At 39.0% G+C, this 17,005-nt stretch overlaps 1 protein-coding gene across 2 annotated transcripts in view; it reads right to left on the reverse strand.

Annotated features, from left to right (window-relative positions):
* The window catches only part of GLB1 (galactosidase beta 1), a 94,608-nt gene that overhangs the window by 31,395 nt on the left and 46,208 nt on the right, over window positions 1-17,005 (reverse strand). For both annotated transcript variants that reach the window (XM_058554586.1, XM_058554578.1), the window contains exon 10: window positions 14,700-14,812. In XM_058554586.1, the coding sequence (XP_058410569.1) occupies window positions 14,700-14,812 (113 nt within the window). The remainder of the gene's footprint in view (window positions 1-14,699; window positions 14,813-17,005) is intronic.

The raw sequence follows: 17,005 nt of genomic DNA on the forward strand, positions 1-17,005 counted from the left end.
CTCCACCTATTTTTGTTTCCTAGAAATCTTTTGCAATCTTTTGTGTATGGACAGCTCCTCTCTTGTTGGCTTCATTTTTTTAAAAAATTCCTTTTTTATCATTTAGTAACATTTTGGAAGGGAGAAGAGATAAATATGTGGTCAGTCAGCCATCCTGATCTGGAAGTTCTTTGTATTTCTAATATTCTATAAATTTATATTTCTGTGAATTTTCAGAGGATCATATTAAAATGATCTTCATGAGTCACATTAAAATGAATGCGAGGCCAAAGAGTTACCATTGATCTTAGAGCAAGATGTAAGATCTCTCTTCCAGCTTTCCCTGAAGTCTAGAACACATTCCTTCTCCTTTGGCCGTTTAACTCTCATCCTCATCCACGCAACATTCTGGCCAATAAAAGCAAAAAAACCAAATCCATACAGGGGGTCTAAAAGCAGTATGATTCATTTTCTGAGGTCCTCTATTCCCCTGTACACAGTAGCGACCACGTCACATCTAACCCCTAAAGTCACAGTGGATTCCAATGTAACTAGGACTGCAATCTCTTCTACCGCATTGGAAGAAAAAGTCATTGCACGGACATCTTTACTCAAACTACATTCAGCTAACTTGGAGGGAGTGCTTATGTGCCAGTTTTGTCCTCTCATTTACTACTCACAACAGCCCTCAAAGCTAGTGATTATATTTCTTTTTTAGAGATGAGTCTGAGGAACCTGCTCGAGATTATAAAGAGGACAAGGGAAGGAGCTGGGATTTTGACTCCAAGTCTAGTCTTGTTCCTACCGCTCCATCTTGCCTCGTTTACTGTTGCAACAGTAACAGAATAGAAAGCGTCTTCACCCATAATTCCAAAAACAAAAACATCCCACAAAACCTTCTCTCTTCCGGTTTTCCTCCTAGACCCTCCCCTTGGGCACACGTATAATATAAAGATAAGAGATAATTGTGTAATTTGCTACTGCCACTTACCAAAGCACTTTTGGCATGACCAAATATTTACAATAATTTTATTTATTGCATATTATATTCAAATGGATAAGATAGAATTTACATAACCATCCTTTCAATATTCGGAGTTGAATTATTTCCAATCTTTGATATTACATAATGTTGCAATGAACAACTTCATGTCTATAGCATTATGCTTGTTTAAAAAAATTTTTTTTCATAAAGCCCCAAGTGAGGGGTTACTAGATCAAATGATATGAGCATTTTATATGATTCTTAACATAGTGTCTACCCAAGTTTTCACGAAATGTCTATAGTTTTTTTATATCTTTCCCAATTATCTACTTGGATCTTGATTTTTTTTTTTTTTTCCTGAGGAAGACTCGTCCTGAGCTAACAACTGTTGTCAATCTTCCTCTTTTTGCTTGAGGAAGATTTGCCCTGAGCTAACATCTGTGCCAATCTTCCTCTATTTTCTATGTGGGTTGCCGCCACAGCATGGCTGCCGATGAGTGGTGTAGGTCCGCGCCCAGAATCTGAACCCAGGCCGCCAAAATGGAGCGTGCCAAGCTTAACCAGTAGGCCACAGGGCCTGCCTCTGGATCTTGATTTTTTAATCAGTGGTATGAGTTCATTATAATATCGATATTAAGCCTCCATCTGTCTATCCCACTTGCCACAATCTTCTGTCTTTTCTTTTTAAGAATTTTAGTGATTTTTTCATTGATTATCATATAGCAAAATCCTATTCTTCTATCCAACTAATTAATGTTTCAGAAAAGAAATAGCTGAATATACCAAAACACTATATTTCTGAACCTTTATTTCTTCATAATAATTTGTACTTTAATCAGTGCTCAGACCAATCACAAATATTGCTTCTTATCCTACTTATTTAGCTGGATAAATTCAAAGAAGCTGCTCTTTTCCCAATGGAATCCAATAGATTCAATAGTGACCAACCTTTCTTTCCCCAAGATCCCTAATGTTTTTGTTCATTCATCTAACAAACTCTTTTAAGAAAGTACTTTGTGCCAGGTCCTATGTTTGGTACTGGGGACATAAAGAGCTCCTAGTCCAGAGAGTGAGATATGTGTGAAAACAAGTTATATTAACACACTATGAGAAGTGTATTTCTGTGGTGACAGAAAACAAAGTGTGACTAACTCTGCAGAGAGATGGATCAAAGATGACTCCCTAGAGAAGGTAACTGAGGTGTGTCCTTATTTCCTGATGGATAAAGGCAGAGGGAACAGAACAAGCAGAGGAGGTATAAACAGCACTGTCCCATTCACGGAATTTTATGTACCTTCATTTTAAGGCCAGCGAGTCACATACAAGAAGGGGAGAATTGAAAGATGAGGCTTGAGGAAAACAGGGGGCCAAGTCATGGAAGGCATCCTGATCAGATCAGTGTTTTAGAGAAATCACTCTGGAAAATAGACTAGAAAAGCCAAGTATTTAGGAAACGAAAAGACTAGTGCCACAAGAGTGCAGACGATGCTTTAAAAGACTATCTAACATTTGTTATCTAATATTCACTCTGTCATCTTTAGTTATCAGACATAAAACACTGTGTTTCCACCAGCACCATGGATCAGCAAGAGACAGCTTGTGTCACCCACTGAGCTAACGTCATTCCAGCCAGCAATCAAGAAGGACAATCAATCAGCCAGTGTAGACTGGTTCTGGGTCAAGTTTCTAACTTCATTAAGTTTTTGAAGTACTGAAAATCACTGTGGCCATTCTCACATCTCCAGTACCTTGCCCAGCCCCAATGACCACCTCAGGGGATCCCAAGATCCACTCCAATTATCAAGGTCCTCAACTATAACTTAATTAATTTCTGCAGAATGACCCATCTCTGAAAGCCAGATGGCGCCTTATCTTTGATGGAATCCCTATGAAGAACTGGAACAAAACTCTTAAAAAATGGATCTTAAATCCATTCAAAAGCATACAAAAACAAACTTACCACTGCCCCTCTCAGGAATCAGTAGGGAGGAGGAGGGCGCTGCCCTACAGTCTTACAGTTCATCCTCGAGGTCAAAGTGTTAACCATGTCTGGTTGAGTTTTACCCACACCAAAGAGAATACCTTAGAAAATGCAAATGTCATGAGCTTTGTCATGCCATGAAGAGTCACATGCAAAGGGCTGCCTGGAGCCTTCACCACTGAGCACAGGCTTATGTAGCCTGATGGGAAATTATCATCCCTGGAAGTCCATGTCAGTAAAAGATATTGTCCCGCACCACCCAATTTACTCTTGAAATGGATTAGAGAAGAGACCCATTCCACTTTTTAAGCCTTTGGTGAAGAAAAGAGGCAGAAAGAACTACACATGGGGGTATTTATGATCCCATCTCTTTTCTTCAGTGCAAGAAAATATTTTGAATATCATTTAACAAACCAACTAACTGAACATCTACAAAGTCTCATAAGAAAGAGTCCACTTTTAAAGTAGTCCATTTCTCTCTTCCAAATGTAAAATATCAAAAAAGTGAAGGGGGAAAAGATGACCACATGTTAAACTGCAATCGATCATAAGCTATTGAATTACATTAATTCCTGAAGACTTTGTCTCCTTCGTTCTCCCTCTCTGTCCTTACTGTGCCTACTGGTTAAATGCTTGGGATCCCCTGGGTTTGTCTTTTGCTTGGCCCACTGCTCTCCTCATTCAGCTTTGCATGTGCAATCTCAACTTCCCCTGGACTTCAGCCTCCACTTCCACTGATGACCCCAGAATCTGTGTGCCTGTCCTAATGACTTCTTCCTGGAGCTTCTCACTCTTTAAAGTAAGGTGCTTGCTGGACAGACACCTCCACCTGGATGTCCCCAGAGGCATCTTGAGCTGAAAAAGCCCAGAAGTGAACTTGCTTCCCCCTCCCTCTTCCCAGGCTGTGCCTTCTCTGCAATCCTCTATCTTAGCTGCTGACCACCATACCCACCCAGTTATCCAACCAAGGTTATAACCTGGACAAACCAATGACTCTTCATTCTTCGCCACACGTGCATTCAGTCAATCGCCAAATCCTACCAGTTTTACCTCCTAAATATTCTTCAAATCTATTGTTTCCTCTCCACTCCCTGCTGCCCCTGCCATCATCTCATTCCTAGGTTACTGCTGCAGGCTTGTAACTCATCTTCTGCATCCAGAAATGTCCCAAGGGATGGTCCTAGCAGTGTGTTCATATGGTCATAGGTTATTGTAAAATTTGCCAAGTAATATAATTTAACCACGACAGGCTAAGACTCTTGTCTCTTTCTTCTCCAGCCTCCCTGTGTCACACATCCTCTTACATCAGGAGGCTTTAGAGTGGCTATAGGCATCTTTGGGATTCAACGAAAGGAGAGTTCAGGTGGAGATTTACTTAATTTGGGTGTAGAATATATTTACATGGTTCACTGTCACTTCCATGAGCAGGTAAATTATTGCTAATAGATTATTCCTAACACCGAAAATGCTGACTCACTTGCAACATGATCATGCCCAGCCCCAGAAGTATGTGGGTTGTGGAGGAGAAACAAGGTTTGAAATGTATAGGGCCAGAACCTGTGTGTAGAAATTTCTTCCAAATATTACAGCTCATATATGAAAGAACTTGAGAGAGATTTCCCCAATTTTAATAACAACACTAAATATTTATATAATATTATCAGTCACAAAATGTGAAGCTTTTCTGTTTTTCTAAACTACCAATATTAAAAAACAAATTTCAATCAGCCATGCTAAAGAGAAGATTTCCATTCTCTCTAGAGAAAAAGGTTATATTTTTGTCACCTGAAGAGGCAATAAAACAGTGTGGCCAAAAGAAAGTAAGGAAAGAAGGATAGCAGAGGTGTTTTAAACAGTTAATAAATCCAAAATATGTTTTTAAGTTTTGTGATGTTTGTGGTTATTTTAATCTTTTAAATTTTTGTAATTTGTAATGATTTTTGTTACTCATTTAAATACACTTTCATTTTTGTTGCCTCACCCAATACCTTGTCTGAAATGCATATCTGACTCTATCACTTTTTTCAAGCTCCTTAACACAGCATATTCAATAGCACTAATGTTCTCAGGGAAGTAGGAGATAACGTCACTGTATATTAAGGAGAAAGTATAGTGGTGATGGTTTACACTAGACAGTGAGAAGAGATCAGGTTGCATAAAGAGAAATGGAGATAGTCCAAGGTCCAATTGAGATTGGAAGTACAAATCCCTGTTCCAGTCAGTCTACACTGCAGTTTACGATTCCCCTGCCTGGTTCCGGTGCCAGAGTGTGCCAGTCAGAATGGCCCGGGCCAGGTGGTGTGTGGAGCAGGGACCCTTGAACAACAGCACAGAGGGAAATGGAGGGTAATGGTGAAAGACAAGAGCCAGGGAAGGTCAAGAAAAGTGTGAAGTATTACAGGGGAGGTAGCGGGGGCAGAAAGAAGTAGCTAGAACTATAGGAGAAGAAAAACGTGAGGTTACGATGAGGCCAAATATAAGATGATGCTGTATGCAAAAAAAGTACATGTAAATATCTGTTTTAAAATCTGATTTGGATTTTTTTAATATATACAAGGCATAGAAAAGCTCACTATTTCAGAAAGAAAACTGTCCTAAAAGTAAACCTGCGAGCAACACCACTGCTAGGTATATACCCAAAGGAATTGAAAGCAGGGACTTGAACAGATACTTGTGCCCCAGTGTTCAATGCAGCATTATTCAAAATAGCCAAAAGATGGAAATAACTTAAGTGTCCATCAAGAGACGACCGAGATGAATAGATAAACAAAATGTGGTATATACATACAATGGAGTATTATTCCACCATAAAAAGAAATGAAATTCTGATACATGTTATAACATGGATGAACATTGAACACATTAATGCTAAGTGAAATAAGTCAGATACAAAAGGAAAATATTGCCTGGTTCCACTTATGTGAAATAGTTAGAATAGGCAAATTCATAGAGAGAGAAAGTAAACTAGAGGTTACCAAAGGCTGAGAGGAGGGGGGGAATGCAGAGTTATTGCTTAATAGTTACAAAGTTTCTGTCTGGGGTGATGAAAAGATTTTGGAAATAGATAGTGGTGATGGTTACACAACATTATGAATGTAATTAACGCCACTGAATTGTACACTTAAAAATGGTTAAAATGGCAAATTTTATGTTATATATATTTTATCACGATTTAAAAAATTAATAATGTAATATACAAAAAAACACTGAATTGTGTACTTTAAATAGGTGAATTGTATGGTATGTGAATTATATATAAATAAATCTGTTTAAAAATAAATATATAAATCTGAAGTGGTTTGTGCAAGGAAGCAAGAGATTATCAAAGAAATAAGTCCATAGGCATTATAATCAAACCAAACAAATCAGTCAGTAATTTAAAAGGATAAGTACAATGTAATATTCACGTACAATTCAAAAGAGACAAAAATAATTAAATATATTGTATGTGGATGCATGCATTTGTGGTAAAAGCACAAAAATGTATGTGAATGACAAACTCCACTCCAGGAGAGGAATTAACTGAGGAGGGAGGGGGAGAAACAGGGAATGAAGCTCTAGCTTTATCTGTAATGCATTATTTTCTTAAAAAATCAGAAAAAAAAAGATTTCATAATAACCTGTGTTAAATCTAGGTACTGGGTGTCTGCAACATTATTTTATATATTTAAAACTTTTTAAGTATTTCATATTTTAGAGAGAAATATATCTCATAAAAACTCAAGAAATAAAATATTCTTTTTACAAAGATATTAAAAAACATAGGATATTTGGGAATAAACATATTACGAAATGGACAGGGACTATTTTAAGAAAACTTTAAAACAAGAGGGACATCAGAGAAGACTTCAATACATGGAAAAGCATTTTCTTGGCTAAGACTCAATACTGTAAATATCACTCCTACTTTGATGTATAAAGTTAATACAAAACTAATCAAAATATCAACAGGTATCTTGGGTTTTTGTTTAGTTTTGAAGTTGATAAAATAATACCAAAGTTTATGTGGAAAAGTAAACTTGCAGGAATAGCCAGGGAAATTCTGAAAGACTAAAGATGAAAGACTAGTCCTACCAGATAGTAAAACATAGTAAAGGTAACAATTAAAACAGTTTGGCATTGGTAAAGGAGAAAAAAAATAACACAAAAGGAAGAGTTCAAAAATAGACCCAAATACTTATGGAAATTAAGTAGGTGATACAATGGGCACATCAAATCAGTGACAAAATAATGGCTTAGTCAATGAAAGGTGTTGGGATAACTGGCTAGTCATGTAAGACACAAATCACCACCACCACCACCAGCAGCAAAAGTTCCATCTACATCAACATTTAAATGTAAAATATGAAATCAAAAATATTTAAGCACTCTAAGGGAATTTATTTATACTACTGGAGAGGGGAAGCAGTCATAAAGGATAGAACTCTTGCAAATTATAAAAAAGACAAATAGCCCAAAAGAAAAACTGTGAAAAAACCTGAACAAGTAGTTCATAGGAAAAAAAAACAGAACGGACAATTCGTACATGAAAGGATGTACAACTCTAGTACTCATCACTAAAGAAATGCAGTGTTTTCTTTTAAAACTATCCTTTTTACATATCAAATGGAAAGGTCAAAAAGTCTGATAATTCATAGTATTAGTAAAAGTGAGGGGAAATAATACTCAAGTTATGTAATTTCATGGAAGGGTAATATCTACCAAAATGTCAGATGCAAACAACCTTGACCCACCAATTCCATTTCAAGAAAATTTCCTGTAGCTATCCTTGAACTGGTGCAGGAGACGTCATTTAAAAGTTGAAAATAATCTAAATGCCCATCAATTAGAAACTGATCAAGTAAATGACAGTAAATCTAAATAGTATAATAGCAGGTAGCCATTAAAGGGAATGAGATCATCTAGATTAAGAAGGCACACTAAGTGGTGATGGGTTGTAATTAGTATTTTGGTGGTGAACATGATATAATCTATGCAGAAATAGAAGTACAATGATGTACACCTGAAATTTTTACAATGTTATAAACCAATGTTACTGTAATAAACAGAAAATTAAAAAAAAAATCATGACATCAAAAAAAAATAAATTCTCATGATTGTGTGTACTGAAAAAAAAAAAAAAAAAAGAAGGCACACTAAACATACACATCTAATTTCATTCTTTCCCCATATACCAATAAAATCCCAGTAAATAGATTTTTGTTTAAGACATAAACACACAGAACTGAAGAAGAGGAAAGGAGACAATAATAATGAAATTTGGGAAAATGGACAAATGAATAGCAAATGAGTAAGTAGTAAGAAGGCCAAATCCTAATCCAGAATGGGAGAAAACTAAGAACCAATTCAATTTGACTGCAGAATTACCAAAAGGCTCAAAATTGGCAGCACCAGATACTTTTGGAACTGGAAGGTACAAGTGCTGAAATAAGAAGGATTGGGTGAAAGCTATTTGTAAAGCAGCTTGATCCTCAGATTTCTTCCCCTACTCCAAGCCAAGAGTTCCCAAACTGTAGTGCATACGAGAATTATCCAGGGGTCCGTAAAATCTCAGACTGCTGGCCCTACCCACAGAGCTTTTGATTTAGTAGAATCTGCATTTCCATCAAGTTCCGAGGTGATTCTGATGCTCTGGTGTTTGAGAAACACTGTTCTATGTAATGTCCTTTCCCACCTGTGCAAAAGATTAGAGATTTATTCTCTGGAGAGGGGAAAACAGTCTTTGGGTCCAGTGTTAACCTGCACAGTTGAGGACATGTATACCATATCAAAAAGGGGGAATGTGATCACGTAGATAGTGAACGGTAACTACCACCCCCGCCCCCTACTCTGCCTCAGAGCCCAGAACGCTGGCAGCCAGTCCCCTACTCCAGGCAAGAGATTGGAAGACCTCTGTCTTGGAAATCGTTAACAGCCACAGAGCAAACATCTAAAGATACTGATACTTTGTAATTTTATATAATTAAACAAAATTAAATCAAAAAGGAAAAAAAGCAGTCTCTAAAAATCAAAAACCAAAAAAGGAAATAAATGAACCTACCTATGATTTCAATTAACGTTTGGTTAGCAGCATAACCAAGCCCTACCTATGATTACAATTAGTGTTGCCTGTCACAAAGTTGGCCCTGAGTGTAGGGGGATGTGGTGGTTTTAACGATACGCCTGCAAATTCTCTGAAACTCTTCCCCTCAATCAGTGGAACCTAATTCCTGTTAGTAGGGCCTGGACTTAGTAACTTGTTTTCAGTGAAAAGAATATACCAAAAGTGATGGGATGTCATTTCTGAGTTTAGGTAATAAAAAGATTGCAGCTTCCGAGGCCAGCCTGGTGGCATAGTAGTTAAATTCACGCACTCCGCTTAGGTGGCCGGGGGTTCGCACGTTTGGATCCTGGGCACGGACCTACGCACTGCTTATCAAGCCATGCTGTGGCGGCATCCCATATAAAGTAGAGGAAGATGGGCACAGATGTTAACCCAAGGCGAATCTTCCTCAGCAAAAAAGAGGAGGATTGGCAATAGATGTTAGCTCAGGGCTAATCTTCCTCAAAAAAAAAAAAAGATTGCAGTTTCCACCTTGCAGGTACTCTCTGTCTCATGGATCCTTCACTACGGGGAAAGCCATCTTGTGAGCAGCCTTATGGAGAGTCCCATATGTCAAGGAACCAAAGCAACCTGCCAACAGCCTTGTGAGGGCTTTTAGAAATGAATCCTTCAGCCCCAGTCAAGTCTTCAAGAGTCTGCAGCTTGGCCAACCACTTGACTACAACATCAGGAGAGTTCATGAGCTAGAACATCCAGCTAAGCCATCTCTAAATTCTTTACTCTTCTGTTAGATAATAAACATTTGTTGTTTTAAGCTACTAAGTTTTTGAGTAATTTGTTACCACAGCAATAGACAGGGGAGAAAACAAATCTCCCTTGAAAATTCATATCCATGACTAGCCCTCACATATATTTGCAACCAGAATTCACACTACTTTGTAGTACAAACAAAACCTCAACCTAAGAATTTAATTTAAATTGTAGTGGCCTCTGGTACTTTCCAGAAGCAAATAAATGTTAAATCTCTCTAGAAGAACTCACTTTTCACCCCAAACCTCAAAGAATCCCTAAAGCTAAAGATCCAAGAATTGATCTCACAGTCAAAATCATAACACACACAAAGAAACAAGGCATTGTGAACAAGAGCTCACAGAAACAACGAAGAGCAGAATCAGACAGTCTTTGGGTCCTGGAATTATCAAATACAGACATAGACTAGAAGAATATTTAATGTGTTTAAAGAAATAAGAGAGTGTAGATATAAGGAGAGAGCAAGAGACTTTAAAAATGACCAAGTAGCATTAGAAGTGCCAATGGAAATTTCTAGAATGAAAAATATGATTTAATAATTCAGTAAACAGGTTTAACCTCAGAATTTATAGCTGCTAAAGAGAAAATAGAATTGAAGAACAATAAATCCGAAGATATTCAGAACGCCAGACAAAGAGAAAAAAAGGTTAAGAGATAAGAGGCTAGAATCAGAAGGTCGAACAAATATGTAACTGGAGTTCCAGAAAAAAGAGAGAGAATAGGGTAGAAGTAAATATTTGAAGAGATAATGGCTTAAACTTTTCAAGACTAGTGAAAAAGATACCAAGCCACAAATTTTAAGATGTTCCAAAAATACCAAGCAGGATAAACAAAAAGAAATTCACACTTAAGAGTCATCACAGAGAAACTACAGAACATCAAATAGACAACGAAAATCTTAGAAGCAGCCAGAGAGGAAAGACAGATTACCTTCAAAAGAGTGACAGAGTGAGAATTATCTGGCTTCTCCACTGCAACAATGGGAACCACAAGTCAGTATGCTGAGGGAAAATAACTGTTGGTCTAGAAAAACCATATTTTGAAAATGAGGGCGATGAAAAGACACTTTCAGGGGCTGGCCTGGTGGCGCAAGTGGTTAAGTGCGCGCACTCTGCTGCGGCAGCCGGGGGTTCGCCGGTTCAGGTCCCGGGCGCGCACCAGCGCACTGCTTGGCAAGCCATGCTGTGGCGGCATCCCATATGAGGTGGAGGAAGATGGGCACGGATGTTAACCCAGGGCCAGTCTTCCTCAGCAAAAAAGAGGAGGATTGGCAGATGCTAGCTGAGGGCCGATCTTCCTCACCAAAAAAAAAAAAGACATTTTCAGACAAATAAGAATTAAGATAGTTTACTCACTAAATGAAATTCTAAAGAACATACTTCAGGCAAAAGGAAAGTGATCTCAGATGGAAAGATTGAGATGCAAGAAGGAATAAAGAATAAAGAAAGTATGGTACTAGGACAAAGGTACAGTCATGCACTGCATAATAACATTTTGGTCAATGATGAACCGCATATATGACGGTGGTCCCATAAGATTAGTACCATACGGCTAGGTGTGTACCACGTAGGTTTGTGTAAGTACACGTCATGATGTTTACAAAATGATGAAATCACCTCATGACACATTTCTCAGAATGTATCCCCATTGTTAAGCGACACATGACTGTACTAGTCTTTTGTCCCAAACTCTGTATTCATTTACCTGTCTGCTCCACATCTCCACTAGGATGTATATTAGACAAGCCACTCTCAGTGTATCCAAAACTGAATTTCTGATCTTCCCGCCCAAAAATGGCAACTCCATCCTTCAAGTTGCTCAGGTCAAACACCCCAGAGATACTTTGACTTTACTCTTTCTTTCACACACCACATCAGGAAATTCTACTAGCTCTACTTGCAGAAGATAGTCTGAATACAACCAGTTCCCAGTACTTTCGCAAGCCACAATCCCCTCTCACCTAAATGACTGCAAAAGCCTTTTAACTGGTTTTCCTGTTCTACTCTTGCCCTGCCTCCCAGACTCCAGTCTCAACATAGCAGACTGAGTAAAACTTTAACTGCTCTGCTCAACTCTACAATGGATCTCCATTTCCTTCAGAGGCAGCCAAAGTCTTACAACAGCCTGTAAGGCCCTGTGAGGTCAGTTCCCCATTATCTCTCTGACCTCATCTTCTTCTACTCTCCCCTTCACTTCCTGGGCTCCAGCCACAATGGCCTCCTTGCTAGACCTTAAAAATGCCATGCACTTTCCCATCTCTTCACTGGCTGCATTCTGCGTGCAATGCTCCTGCCCTGGATATCCCACATGGCTCTCTCACCACCTTAAAGTCTTTATTCTGGCCTTACCTTCCTTACTTTCTCAAGGAGGCCTATATATACCAAGCAGCTAAAACCACACCTGGCATATAGAGGGAACTTATAAATATTTGTGGAATTATTTGTGAATAAATGAACAACGTGGGTAAAGTCAAACATTGTCTGAAACAATTATGACAATGCCGTATCAGGTTTCTTTTTTAAAGAGAGAACTAGAATACATGAAATCTAAACACAAGAGATCCAAAATACATGACATTAATAGCATATAAGTCAAGAGGGATATAATTGGAGTTAACGTGAGATAAAGTTCTGGTTGTATGGAGAAAGTAAAGATATTGATTAATTTTAAATTATTATAAGTTAAAACTGAATGTTAAAGTTTTTTGAGAGTCAGACATAAAGGAGTGTACACTGTATGAACCCATTTACACAAAATCAAAAAACAAGCAAAACTAACCTACGGTGGCAGAGGTCAGGATAGTGGTTAACTCTGGGGGTGGGAGGTTCATGACTAGACAGGAGCATGAGGGGGGCTTCTGGGGTGCTGTGTGCATGTTACAGGGGTGTGTTCACTTCATATAAATTCACTGAGCTGTACGCTTTTGAATTGTGCTTTTTGGAAGGTATATATTTTACACTTCAATAAGTAATCACTAAAAGAATAAAAATTAGTGAACAACATCCAAACTACCAGCAGGGCGGAGGATGAAATAAGGAAAAAAAATAACTCAAACAATTCAAAAGAAAGTAATAAAGAGAAGACAAAACAGAAAAGGTGGGAAAATATTATCATCAAATAAGATAGCTGAAATTAATCAATGCCTATCAAGAATTATAATGAATGAGAAAGAAAACAAGCACCAGTTAAAAGACAAAAAAGTTCAAACTAGATTTTTTAAAAAATCCAGCTATATCCTCTTTATAAGGGACACGTTAAAAAAAAAAAAAAGGATACAAAAAGGTTGAAATTAAAGCATTGTGAAAGATATACCAGGTAAATACTAAGCAAAAGAATGAAGGTAAGTTATATTAGTATCACACAAAAAAGACTTTAAGGCAAAAAGCATTATTAGAGATAGAGGGTTACCACATAACGATACTATAGGATTTAATTCTCAACTTGCACACCTAATAACATGGCCTCAAAAATTGACAGAACTATGAGGAGAAATACAGAAACATAACTCTCAATAAATAGAATAAATTGACAAAAAAATTAGAAAGGATATCCAAGATATCAACACCATTAATGAGGTTAATCCAGTGAACACTTTACATAGATTATATCCAACAGTTATAAAACAGTCTTTTCAAGAATACATGGAATATTTGTTCATATTGGTATATGCCAGGATCTAAGACTAGGTTTAACAAATTTCAAGGAATTGGTATCATAGAGACCACGAAATATATTAGAAACCGGCAAACTAGAAAAATACTTATGCTTAATAATTGGAAAACCCACTTCCGAACATTTCAAGGGTCAAAGAGAAATCAAAATAGGCATGTTTAGAAGCAAACTATAATAAATATATTACATACCAAAACTTATGAGATGGAGTGTAGTAGTACTTGAAGGAAATGTATAACCTTGAATATTTATATCAGAAAAGAAGAAAGGTTGATTAAAAAGCTAAGCTTCAAATAAAGGAAGGAAATAATAAAGATAGGAACAGAGAGCTTTGAAACAGAGAACAATCGTACAAGAGAAAGCTTGGGAGTCCTCATCATAAATTCTGCAGAGATTAAACCCATAATAAAAAAACATGAGCAACAGTTTAACCGTACATCTGAAAATTTAGATGAAATGGATGAATTCTAAGAGTAGTTAAGTATAGATAATATTTTTCAATATGTTTAAAGTATTTCAAAACACAAATTTTAACACTTTGGCTTAAATTGAGACTACAGCATACTTAAAACAAAAAATGATCATACCATTTATAGGCAGAAAACCTTTGTTTTTTAACTTCAAAACTCAGGTGACTGAGCAGAAAAACTGTGGGTTTCTTTTTTAAACCCACAGCAGAGACAGGAAACCCCACCTGGGTGTTTTAGATGCCTCAAAAGGTCACAACGTTAGCAGGACTAGGCAGTTCAGGTGGCAGGCCAGAAGGAAACAGCAATCACTTGCCCCAAATAGAAAAATGAGCATCGCTGACAGCTCACATTTGCACCATGCTTCGCATGCCCACGGATTTTCTCTCCTACAAACTTCAGCTATTTATGTGGACACATATTTTCTTACCTTCATTATGAATAATAGTAATGGCTACCACTTAATGGACAACATATGGATCAGGACTGTACTGGATGCTCTACATACATTCTTTTTAATCCTTACGACCCAACTAGGTGCTGTCAACCCAGTTCTACAAATGAATAGACCAGTGGAGTAACTTGCTCACAGGCTCACTCTTAATCAGGTAGAAGCCAAGACTCAAGGCCAAGTCTATCTGATGTCTTCCTTCATCAGTTCTTTTAAACACAAAGGCTCCAGGAAGTCGTCTACAGAGCACAATGAGCCCAAGGCAGGCTCTGTCCAAGACCAGCTCACTGTAGCCCATACAAAGCACCTACCTTCTTAATAACGTCTCGCAGAGCAAAATACTTCTCAGTGAGGTCCCCTGCCTCACTCAGTGGGGCATCGTAGTCATAGCTGGTGGGCTGTGCTTGGTAGGGCATGTTGGCCCCTAGAAGACAAAAACATGTCACTAGTTACTCCTGAAGGCCCTCCCATGGGACAAGTTCTTGGGGATTCATGGCTTGGCAATGCAGAGGGAGAAAATAAAGGACACATTACAACCAATTGTTAAGCGAAACAGAGGTGGCCCTCAGGATGCAAGTTTTAGAGAAGCGAATTTCTTCCTACAGATGGCCCTCGCCAAGCACCTTAGAGTCTACAAAGCACTTTCCCCATCCACTTTCTCCGTGGAAGCTCACAGCTGTGACCCCAGCAGATATCACCGCCGCTGGTCAAGCAGGGGATCTGAAGCTCCCCACAAAATCTGCTCAACATCTCACAACCAGTAATGGCAGAACTTATGGTATGACCCCCATCTCTGACTGTTAACCCTGCAATCTGTGATCTTTTTTCATGACTTCGAACTGTGTGGTTGAGACAAGGTTGGTAGTGGAGACACAGGTAACTGGGCCAAGGATCAGCAGAACACAAGTGAGGGGTTATCAGACCAAACAAAGTGGGAGATGACTGCAGACACACATTCGCCCACAGAGATTCAAATGTAACCTTAAGGCCTTTGTAATGTCTGCAAAGAGTTGGCAAGTGCTGTGGTGTGCCTCTCGCATTCCCCTTCAGGACCAAGACACTCGCTCATTCCCCTAGCTGTTGGGAGTGAAGGCTGCTGATGGCTCTCAGATGTGTTCTTCTGGTCACTGGCCTCTGCTGAGCTGCTTTGCCCAAGGATACGACCTTCTTGGCATAGCCCATATCCAACAATTGAGCAATGTGGGGATGTAAAAACCTGGTCCCCTTGCCTCAAATGGCCATCAATCCCAGCTCCAGAGCTCCCTCTAGGATCAGCTGAGCCACTTTTGAAACTACATCACAGTCCAACTTCTCCCTTTGCTCAAACCTGCCTCCCACACTCTGACAGGTGTTGCTCCCGAGAGCACACCGCAATACACTTCCTGCTGGGTAAGCTCAGGGTCTGTTTTCAAGGGAACGTGACCTGCAACCGAGACCAATAAATAACGCCAATACTGTGTATACAAAAAGACTAGAAAAGCAAATAGCCTTGCAGTTATTGTCCAAGAGACATAGTCTAGACCAGAGGCCCCAACTTTGCCACAGATGATATTCACGGGTAGGAGACCATGTGCAATATTGGGCGGTGACCCTATGTCAGTACCTAGAAACCTTACTCATGCATGAGAGTCACATGCAGAGCTGTTAAAACAGATTCCTAAGCCCCACCTGAGATTCTGATTCAGCAGGTCTGGGGTGGGACCTGAGACTCTGCATTTCTAACAAGCTCCCAGGTGATGCTGATGCTGTTATCCGCTGACCAGCAAGGCTCTGTGCCACCTCTTTCTCTTGTACTCCAGACAGCATTTTGCAATGTAAGTGAGAATAAGCTATTTTAGGATAATCTTACATCCAACCTAATTTTTAAGTAAATGAGGCCCAAAATCTGATAGTTCACCTATGATTTAGTAACAAATTCCTTTGATTGATCCCACAGCTCACGAATGATAGAGCCACCCTGGGTGATCCTACTGGTGGTGGAGTGAACAGATGAGCTAGGCCGAGGATCAGGTCATCCCCCCAAAGACTGCTTTATTAGTTCCCTGTACAGAATCTCAATTTGAAAGACCTGGAGCACTCAACCAATTGACCTGATCCAGTCCTATTTCTATTCCCCCATTTCTTATTAATCAGAGACAGCAGCCCGCCAACAGGTCCGTCTCCCTCCATGGATACCTATGTTAAAACAAATCATTTGTTGTGAGATACAAAGAAAAATAAAACCACATCCCTTGCTGCAAGGAGCTCACCTCCTTTGTGAGCCCTCCTCTAGCTTTAATGTGGCAGAGACCTGGCCGCCATGTTTCTTATTTATATGTCTCGCTCCACATAAGACTGCGTGCACCTTAGAGGTAGGTGTGGCCTTGTTTACCCAAGCACCACTGCCCCCTCCAGAGCCAGGCATGAAGGAGGAGCTCAATAAGTAGTTGCCAAGTTGAGGTGAACACTGTGACTTCCAGAAACAAACTTTACAGGCCAAGGGAACCCAGGCTGGCAAGCTGGCCAGTGGGTCAAAGGATGGCCTGGAAAACTAAGTCTTTGCTCTAGTTTTGGCAGCAGAATCTTTCTCTGGATGTTTCCAGACCACCATAGGGCTTTGTCACAGAGCAACAGGGCT

The sequence above is a fragment of the Diceros bicornis genome, chromosome 2, assembly GCF_020826845.1.
Source record: "Diceros bicornis minor isolate mBicDic1 chromosome 2, mDicBic1.mat.cur, whole genome shotgun sequence".
NCBI classification, from domain to species: Eukaryota; Metazoa; Chordata; class Mammalia; order Perissodactyla; family Rhinocerotidae; genus Diceros; species Diceros bicornis.